The 10,106-nt window shown below is 39.3% G+C and overlaps 1 protein-coding gene across 1 annotated transcript in view; it reads right to left on the bottom strand.

Annotated features, from left to right (window-relative positions):
• BDP1 (B double prime 1, subunit of RNA polymerase III transcription initiation factor IIIB) overlaps positions 1-10,106 on the bottom strand; it is a 98,603-nt gene that overhangs the window by 40,289 nt on the left and 48,208 nt on the right. Inside the window, exons 13-15 of the mRNA XM_014550561.1 lie at positions 8,805-8,997; positions 7,740-7,855; positions 143-1,667 (exon numbers count right to left, since the gene is read on the bottom strand). Of these exons, the coding sequence (XP_014406047.1) occupies positions 143-1,667; positions 7,740-7,855; positions 8,805-8,997 (1,834 nt within the window). The remainder of the gene's footprint in view (positions 1-142; positions 1,668-7,739; positions 7,856-8,804; positions 8,998-10,106) is intronic.

The raw sequence follows: 10,106 nt of genomic DNA, 5'->3' as shown, positions 1-10,106 counted from the left end.
GTGTATGCAAATTAACCCGCCATCTTTGTCAGGTTAATTTGCATACTTACTCCTGATTGGTTGGTGAGCATAGCGGAGGGACGGTCAATTTACATGTTTCTCTTTTAATATAAGAACTGTTTAGGGACAGAAAAGTACATACTTTGATATTTAGTGAAGGCACAGCACTGCAATCAGCACTTCTGCTCTGCATTAAATCTGTCTCAGTTTGTAGTGAGGTCCCAGTCGCTTCTGGTTCGTTTTCCCTTAGAGAAATACCTATTTTTTCAGTTTTATCCAAACCTGCCACCATTTCTTCTGTAGCACTGATCTCTTCTGATCCAATTTTCTTCAAGGAAATTTGTCTTCCAGTTTCTTTCAAATCTGCCTCTGTTACCTTAAAGACAGCCATCTTTTCCATCAGAGAAATGTCTCTTTTTCCAGTTTCTTTCAAGTTAATCTCCCTTTTCCCTATGGCACTGATCCCCACTAATACCTTTTCCTTTGAGAAAGTTTCTTTTCCAATTTCTTTCAAATCTGCCTCCACTTCTCCTATAATTCTGTCCTCTTGGGCCTTTTCCTGTATAGGTGTTTCTCTTCTTCTGGTTTCTTCCAAATCTGTCTCTCTTTCCGCAGCGGTGTTAGTCATAGTCACCTCCGGTATCTCTTTCCTTGGAGAAATCTTCCTTCCAGGTTCTTTCAAACCTGCCTCTGCTTCCCCTACAATGTTGACCTCTGGGGCCTTTTCCTGTGTGGATATTTCTCTTTTCTCTGTTTCTTCCAAATCCGACTCTCTTTCCTCATTGGCATTAGTCATAGTTACCTCTGGTATCTCCTCCCTTGGAGAAATCACCATTCCAGTTTCATTCAAATCTGTCCCCACTTTCCCTACAGTGTAGACCTCTGGGGCCTTTTCCTGTGTGGATATTTCTCTTCTCTCAGTTTCTTCTAAATCCATCTCTCTTTCCTCAGTGACATTAGTCATAGTCACCTCTGGTATCTCTTCCCTTGGAGAAATCTCCCTTCCAGGTTCTTTCAAACCTGCCTCCTCTTCCCCTACAGTGTAGACCTCTGGGCCCTTTTCCTGTGTAGGTATTTCTCTTCTCCTGGTTTCTTCCAAGTCCGTCTCTCTTTCCACAGTGGTATTAGTCATAGTCACCTCTGGTATCTCTTCCCTTGGAGAAATCTCCCTTCCAGGTTCTTTCAAACCTGCCTCCTCTTCCCCTACAGTGTAGACCTCTGGGCCCTTTTCCTGTGTGGATATTTCTCTCTTCTCTGTTTCTTCTAAATCTGCCTCTCTTTCCTCAATGGCACCAGTCACCTCTAGAATCTTCTCCCTTGGAGAAATCTCTCTTCCAGTTTCTTTCAAATCTGTCTCCGTTTCCACAGTGAAGTCAGTCATTTCTGGTTTCTTCTCCCTGAGAGAGATGTCTCTTCTCCCAGTTTCTTTTAACTTTGACTCAGTTTCCTTTGTAGTGCTAGCCTCCACTGGTACCTTCTCCTTTGGCGAGGTTTCTAGTCTTGCTGCTGTCTTTTCCCCCGAAACAACAATCTCCTCTGGCACCTCTTCCTTTGAGGAAATGTCTCTTCTTCCAGTTCTTCTTCCTATATTTGGCTTTGGTTTCTGAAATCGATTCTTTAGAGCTGGAACTTGTTTGAGTATATTTGCTTCATTATCCTCTTGAATACTATAAAAACAAAAGACACAATTGAATTTTAAACCAGACTGTCTGTTGAAGAGATGATGGTTGCGAACTCACTACTGAAACACGAGGGACTTTCCAATTAAAAAATAAGAAAATTAAGAAAGCCCAAGGAATCTCTGAGTAAAATTTAAAAATTAAAAGAGAGCCCGGATGGTGTGGCTCAATGGTTTAGTACTGAAATATGAACCAGAAGGTCATGTTACAATTCCTGGTCAGGGCAAATGCTTGGTTGTGGGCCCATTCCCTGGTAGGGGGTGTGCAGGAGGCAGCCAATCAATGATTCTTTCATATCATTGATGTTTCTACCTCTCTCTCCCTCTCTCTTCTTCTCTGAAATCAATAAAAATTAAATTAAATTAAATTAAAAGAGAGCCCTGGCCAGGTAGCTCAGTTGGTTAGAGCATTGATCCATATGCCAAGGTTGCAGGTTCAATCCCTGGTCAGAGCACATATAAGAGTCAACCAATAAATGCATAAATAAGTGGAACAACAAGTTGATGTTTCTCTCTCTCTCTCTCACTCTAAAAATCAATCAATAAATAAAAATTTAAAAAACAAAATTAAGTAGAGAATTTATTAAAAATAATAAAATTAAATTTAAATAAAAATCAAGAGAAAAATTTCATCTTTTGAAATTATGGTAAAATTTTAAAATAATAAAATATCTATTTACATATAGACACATATAAAGAAAAAGTCATCAGTTAGGTCAATTAGATTAGCAGCTAATTGGCCCTGAATAGTTTCCTACTAATTGTCATTCACACCATTCTTCACAAACACTGTCGAAGAAAAACTCTCCTCCAGGCTCCTCATTGGAGCTAGCCCAATTTGTGTACGCTATTCCTACATCTTTGCCCCTACTATCATTTAAACAGACATATGACTTACCATAGAGTTAAGGGCCCCATTTACATGGCCAGACTTGGCTGGCATCCCAAACAGCTGGATGGAGGCATGATTTGAAAAAGATATAGCCTTATGACTAAGAACTAGGTTCACACCTCACTTTTAAAAACAATTTAAAATGGTATTTCCTATACAGACATTTCTCTAAGAGAACACAAATTGGGACTAAAAGGAAGGATTAAATGAACAGTATTTTGCAGTTTCCTGAGTGTTACTGGGCATTTCAGCAATGTTAGTCTGAACAAGTGTATACAACAGCTTTTAAAAAATGAGTTAAAACTGCCCTAGCTGGTTTGGCTCAGTGGATAGAGCATCGGCCCGTCGGCTGAAGGGTCCCAGGTACAATTCCAGGCAGGGGCACATACCTCAGTTGCAAGCTCAATCCCCGGCCCTAGTCGGGCCATGCAGGAGGAAACCAATCGATGTGTCTCTCTCACCTCAACGTTTCTCTTGCTCTCTCTGTCTCTCCCCCTCCCTTCCACTCTCTCTAAAAATCAATGGAAAAATATCCTCGGGTGAGGATTAACAAAAGGAAAAAATTACAATTCCAGGCAGGGGCACATACCTCAGTTGCAAGCTCAATCCCCGGCCCTAGTCGGGCCATGCAGGAGGAAACCAATCGATGTGTCTCTCTCACCTCAACGTTTCTCTTGCTCTCTCTGTCTCTCCCCCTCCCTTCCACTCTCTCTAAAAATCAATGGAAAAATATCCTCGGGTGAGGATTAACAAAAGGAAGAAAATTTTTTTACTTTTTAAATTATGTACAACTATGTTAGTGCTTGTTTGAACTTGTCTATGTCCCAACCTATCTTTCTTTGTTGAAACATGTTTTTCAATGCAATTTTTGATAACACAAGACAGGTTCTTAGTATAAGACTAATTTTCAAATTGTACTTGTTTATGTAACTGAGGTGTTTTTCAACTATTATTAACTTTAGTAATAGATAACATTCAATGAAAAATTAATACCAACTGGTAAAGAAAATTTAATTTACTTAGTCCTTAGTGGGTTTTATTCTATTTTCTGACTTATGATACTTTTCATCTCCATCCAGAAATATTTAGCTTTTAGTGAGATTTGTGTACTAGCAACCTTGGTTTGGTTATCATGGAAAAGATAAAATCTATATATATAAAAGCCTAAGCAACCGAAAGACCAGTCACTATGACACACACTGACCACCAGGGGGCAGATGCTCAACGCAGGAGCTGCCCACTGGTGGTGAGTGTGGCACACCAGCCAGGCGGCAGCCACTCAGTCCCTCAGTAGTTCTGCAGATCCAATCTCTAGAGAACAGTACAGGCACCAACAGATCAGCACCACCAGCACAATCCCGACAGCACTGCTGGCCTCCTGGAAGTCAGCCTCGGGCACAATGGCTGCTTTTCCTCCCTAAACACTCCATAAGGAAGAAACCATATAAAACGCCAGGTGGTTCCCGACAACAGGAGCGAATGTTAGCGGGACGGATCTGGATCCCGGGCCAGCAAGGTGTCCCACCACCCGCCCGGAGGGCTGATCACATCCCAGCCCCCCACCCTACCCCTGGAAACTCCACCCATGCACGAATTCATGCACTGGGCTTCTAGTATCATTATAAAGTCACATTTTAAACACTAGCATATTCTTAAAACATGTAAATGCTTTAAGCAAAAGATTTATTAATAATATCATTACTATCAATTCAAATTTTAAGATACAAATACACAATGTTACAATTATATTCCATGTGCTTAAATAGTCTCTGAGTAATCAAAGGTCTCTGATAAACTTTACCTTTTTTAAATATATTTTTTATTGATTTTTCACAGAGAGGAAGGGAGAAGGATAGAGAGCTAGAAACATCGATGAGAGAGAAACATTGATCAGCTGCCTCCTGCACACCTCCCACTGGGGATGTGCCCACAACCAAGGTACATGCCCTTGATTGGAATCGAACCTGGGACCCTTCAGTCCACAGGCCGATGCTCTATCCACTGAGCCAAACCGGTTAGGACAATAAACTTTACTTTTATGGATAAATAATCAGTACCACATTACTTGGAGTTCATGAACAACCAATCAACAAATAGTTCTGAGCACCTACTACATGCCAGGAAGGCATGTGCTAGGAACTGGGAATACAATGGTGAATGAGGCAGATCTCCTCCTATAGAGCTCATTATCACCTGCATAGTTAACTGAAGATCAGTACCCGAGATTAGTAATCAGATATGAAGTTGTACTCAATTATTCCTCAACTTAAAACATATAATGGATCCACAACTCTCCAAGATCACAGAATTTAAAGAAAAAGGCAAAGAAAAAAAGAGGATCATCACAGGAGAAGAATGTGCACAAAATTACAAATCTACTCCATGGTCCACATGTGTTTTTCTAAATACAGTTTAAGAATCAACAAAATATTTATAAACCTCCATAAAATAATCATATGAGTACACAGGATGCAAAATTAGCCTAGAGAAATGTTTTAGATATATTTGCTAATTTATATAATCAAGAAGAATTTTTAATGCATTCTTCATCTCAGAGTCTCTTTCTTTATTTTCTCTTTCTCTTACATAGCGCCTTGACAGTTCAAAGTATTTGGGAGGGAGGAGAACTGCCTATTAGATACAAAGAGACATATGGTTTAATAAAACATAGAATCTTAGAATTGTTTTTAAGAATGTTGGAGATTCAGCCCTAACCGGTTTGGCTCAGTGGATAGAGTGTCGGCCTGCGGACTCAAGGGTCCCAGGTTCGATTCTGGTCAAGGGCATGTACCTTGCTTGTGGGCACATCCCCAGTAGGGAGTGTGCAGGAGGCAGCTGATCGATGTTTCTCTCATCGATGTTTCTAATTCTCTATCCCTCTCCCTTCCTCTCTGTAAAAAATCAATAAAATATATTTAAAAAAAAAAAAAAGAATGTTGGAGATTCAAAGACCAGAAAGACCACATGATAAAACAGAAAGGACACTGCCTTGAAAAGAAATAGTTGCTGAGATCAGACTGGTTATCCTATATAGTAAAAGCCTAATATGCAAATTGACCAAACAATGGAACGACCAGCAGAACAACCGGTCGCTATGACGAGCACTGACCACCAGGGAGCAGACGCTCAATGCAGGAGCTGCCCCCAGCCCGCAGGACCCAGGCCAGCCAAGGCGGGTGCCAGCGGGGGCCCCCACGATCGCCCCACCTGTTGCCCCACAGATCAGCCCTGATCGCCAGCCAGGCCTAGGGACCCTACCAGTGCAAATTTCATGCACCGGGCCTCTAGTTAGTTATAAACATATCTACCAGAGTTCTAAAACCCAAAGACCACTAAGAGAAAAACTTAATTTTCTACCAAGCCAAGATGAACTATTAAATGGAGTTTGGTTTAGCCCTGGCAGGTGTGGCTCAGCTGGTTAGAGCATCGTCCAGTACAAGAGGTTGCAAGTTCGATTCCCAGCCAGGGCACACACCCAGGTTGTGAGTTCAATCCCCAGTAGGGCCACATGTGGAAGGCAACCAATCAATCAATGTTTCATTCTCGCATCGATGATATGCTCACTCTCTCTCCCTTCCTCTCTCTCTAAAAATCAATAAAAGCATGTCTTCTATAGTGAGGATTTTTTTTTAATGAAATGTGGTTTAAACAGAAAAAAAATATAAACAAAAAATCCAAACTGTCAGATATCAGATATCTATATCAGAGATATGTACCAAATAATGTTGTTGTACAGAATTCTACCCAGAGATTCTGTGGCAGAATAGTAAAATAGTTTGGGGGTGGGGGAAAGCAGTATAGGGAAATACGAAGCAAAAGAATAGAGGAAGGAAGAAGTGAAGAATAAAGGAATTTTTCAAAGAAAGATCTTTAAAATAGTTCAGGAAACCGAGCTTTCACTCTCAGGTTAGGTAGTAAACAGGCTTATATTGCTATAAGAAAGTATAAAATAGGCCAGAATTTAAATGGAAAGATTGGAAAAATATTAATAATTGTTGAAACTAGATAGTAAGTACATGGGAGTCCATTAGTCTATGCTCACCTCTTTTTGCACATTAAATATTCCCAAAAGGAAAAAGAAATTAAAGTATATTAATAATTCCATCAATCTGGCTTGGTGCCCTCCAGAGGGGAAATAACAAATATAAAAGAGCTTTGGCTGTGAGAAGTATAGGTTTTTACATATGTTTTACATAAAATTTATGTAAACCTTAAATAAAGGCAATATGGGATCAATCTAATCTCAAAAGAATCAAAAATATTTAAAAAATAAGAAACGTTATCACATTTGGACAAAGACATACGATTTAACATGCATGTTAAATGGTAATCCTATCCATGTGAACTCAAGGTCTAATTTATAATGAGTAGCTCTTTTCAAATCACCCAAAACTGACAAATTGACATGAAGGCTATGACATAAATTGCCTTGAAAAATGAAGTTATAGCTCTAGCTAGTTTTGCTCAGTGGAAAGAGCGTCGGCTTGTGGACTGAAGGGTCCAGGGTTCAATTCCAGTCAAGAGCACATGCCCCGGTTGTGGGCTCGATCCCCAGTGGGGGGCATGCAGGAGGAAGCCGATCGATCAATGGTTCTCTGTCATCACTGATGTTTCTATCTCTCTCTCTCCCTTTCCCTTCCTCTCTGAAATCAATAAAAACATATTTTAAAAAAGAAAAGAAACACCCTCTTGCAATCCTGGTCCCCTCGGGGAATGTTCCACTGCCAGTTTGGCTCAATCCCACAGGCAAAACCAATCGAGCCTAAACCAGCAGTACGACATTCCTCTCGCAATCCGGGACCACTGGCTCTTAACCGCTCACCTGTCTGCTTGCCTGATTGCCCCTAACCACTCTGCCTGCCTGCCTCATCGCCCCTAACCACTCACCTGCCTGCCTGATCGCCCCTAACTGCTCACCTGCCTGCCTCTAACCGCTCCTAACCGCCTCTGCCTCGGCCCCCACCGCTGCAGCTTTGTCTGGAAGGACGTCCGGAATGACGTCTGGAAGGTCATTCGGCTGTCCATCTAATTAGCATACATTTTTATTATTATAGATATTATGTAATTTGATATACAAAAAAATCAAGTCTGATTTGCTTGTTTTTAAAAATTAACAATTTCTAAAACTTTATACAAAATTTTAAAATTATATAATAAAATGATGCTTACCTTGGACATTCATTAAGAGACTTGGGCTCATCTGGTTGCACATTTTGAAAAGAAGTATCTTTTTTTTCAGATTGTGAGGTGATGTCACATGACTGATCTTCTGTTTGTTGAGGAGTCTTGATAACAAACACAATTTTTTAAAAAGTTTTAGTTTTCAAAATGAAACAATCATTTATAATGTCTAATTTGAGTACAAAGAAAACAGTAACATTTCAAAACCATAAAATGATAGTCCAAAGATGTTGTTTTTTTCTTCAGATATGTTAGAAAATTTCGTAAGCCACAGCTTTTACCTCATCTCAAAGGCCCTTGTTTCCTCCCAATCAGAAAGCAAGTAACTGCATTAGTCTCATCTGTAAGAATTATACCCTGGGGTCTATCTCTCTGAATCTATCTTATTATTATAATCACATTACAGACCTTGGAAATTATGCCAACTGTTACCCTTATCCCAAAGACTAGTTATTATGTAAATATACTAAAATCCATAATCTTTGTTCTTAGAATTATATTTTAGTAGGAAGATTTTAACATTTTGTTTCTGGCAGCGTTAAAATTCACATATCGAGCTATATTTTCAAAAGGAAGTGTAATTCAAAATCTGCAGAGTAATGGGGAAAAGCAAGTCCAAATACGAGGTAAGATCAAAGTCGATGATCCATCATATAAATGCCCAAAATCCAGAAAGCTGAGTTACATGGCTTTACAATTAGCAAAGTGGCTGCCTATGAGATTTTGGGCTTCTATTTAATGAACAATGTACACAATGATATAACACTACTGTTTAAAAAGCGTGTGAGGTCCAGCCGGCGTGGCTCAGTGGTTGAGGGTTGACCTAAGAACCATGAAGTCATGGTTCAATTCCCCGTCAGGGCACATTCCCGGATTGCCGGCTCGATCACCAGTATGGGGCATGCAGGAGGCAGCCAATTAATGATTCTCTCTCATCATCGATATTTCAATCTCCCTCTCCCTTCCTCTTTGAAATCAATGAAAGTATATAAAAAGAAGGTGAAAGGAGGCTATATATTTAACAAAAACACTGGGAAGAATCAGAATACTTACATTTATATCAACACAGGATTCATTTTCATTCTTTTCTACATTGGCCCCAATTTCTTCCTGTGATGCAAGGATTTCTTTTCTTTCAGCAGCTTTAACTACATTTGGCTTTGGCCTTTGTAATCGGGCCCTCAGTCGTGCAGGTCTGAAAGCCTTTGGTTGATTATCTTCCTGCAGATTCATTTTTTCACTCAAACTAAAACAATTACAAAGGAATCAAATCAATAGTTATTCTGAAGTCACATACTTGCTTGTTTTTAGTATTCCCTTCTCTCAGGTACAAATAATTTGTAATATAAAATAATTCACAAGTATCCTCAAGAACATCCTTCAAAGATATTCATACTTCTACACTTTGAATCTTTGGAACCCAAGACATAATTCTGGAAACCTGACTATAAAAAGCATTTTAAAATCAAATTTTCATCACAAAATTAGAAAATTTACACCTGATAAGCATGTACTACAATTCCCCACTAAGGATAATATTGTATAATGTACATTACCAGGGCACTGGAAAAAGATTATGGCATAAATATACAGTCCAAAATCCACTGGTTCAGATTCATACTGGAGCAATGTCTATTCTAGATCTCCATTATAAATTAAATATTCCCTTTTGAAACCCCTTGTTATAAGTAAAATTATCCAGAAACACATTATCTTACCCATTAACTTATATAACAATACTTTGTTAATAAGCTTGTTAACACATTGCGTACCGCATAGAAATCTCTAAGACATACGCCAGGGACCGCACGTTTTTTGGCAAACTGCACGTTATTTAAATAATCATAATGCACTTAAATCATCATAATGCACTTTAGGTGTTGTTTTTCAATAATTATAACATTTTTATTTACAAAAACAATTAAACAATTAAAGTTCCTAGTACTTTTTTAACGTATGGTACTGCGTAAAACATTTTCCTCTATGAAGAGGGATCAAACAAAATTTACATAAGTATCTAGATTTGCTCCGTTTTCCATGGGCGTGAAAAACAAGAACACTCGTGAGCAGTCCTTAACAGATGGCGCGCGAAACACGAGAAAACTCCTCAGCGGTACGAAATGTATTAATAAGTTGAGGGAGAAATGTAATTGCTAACTCAATGGATCCATATAATAATTTATTTCTACAACACAGGGGTGGACAAAAGTAGGTTCACAGTTGCTTGTAAGGAAAAAGACATGCAAATTACGAGTATAACTAGAGGCCCGATGCACGAAGATTCGTGCAAGAATAGGCCTTCCGCCCTAGCCGGTTTGGCTCAGTGGATAGAGCGTCAGGCTGCGGACTAAAGGG

The sequence above is a fragment of the Myotis brandtii genome, unplaced genomic scaffold (genome assembly GCF_000412655.1).
Source record: "Myotis brandtii unplaced genomic scaffold, ASM41265v1 scaffold115, whole genome shotgun sequence".
Taxonomy (NCBI): Eukaryota; Metazoa; Chordata; class Mammalia; order Chiroptera; family Vespertilionidae; genus Myotis; species Myotis brandtii.
Note: the sequence above shows the minus strand (reverse complement) of the source record. Positions and strands in the feature narration are given on the sequence as shown.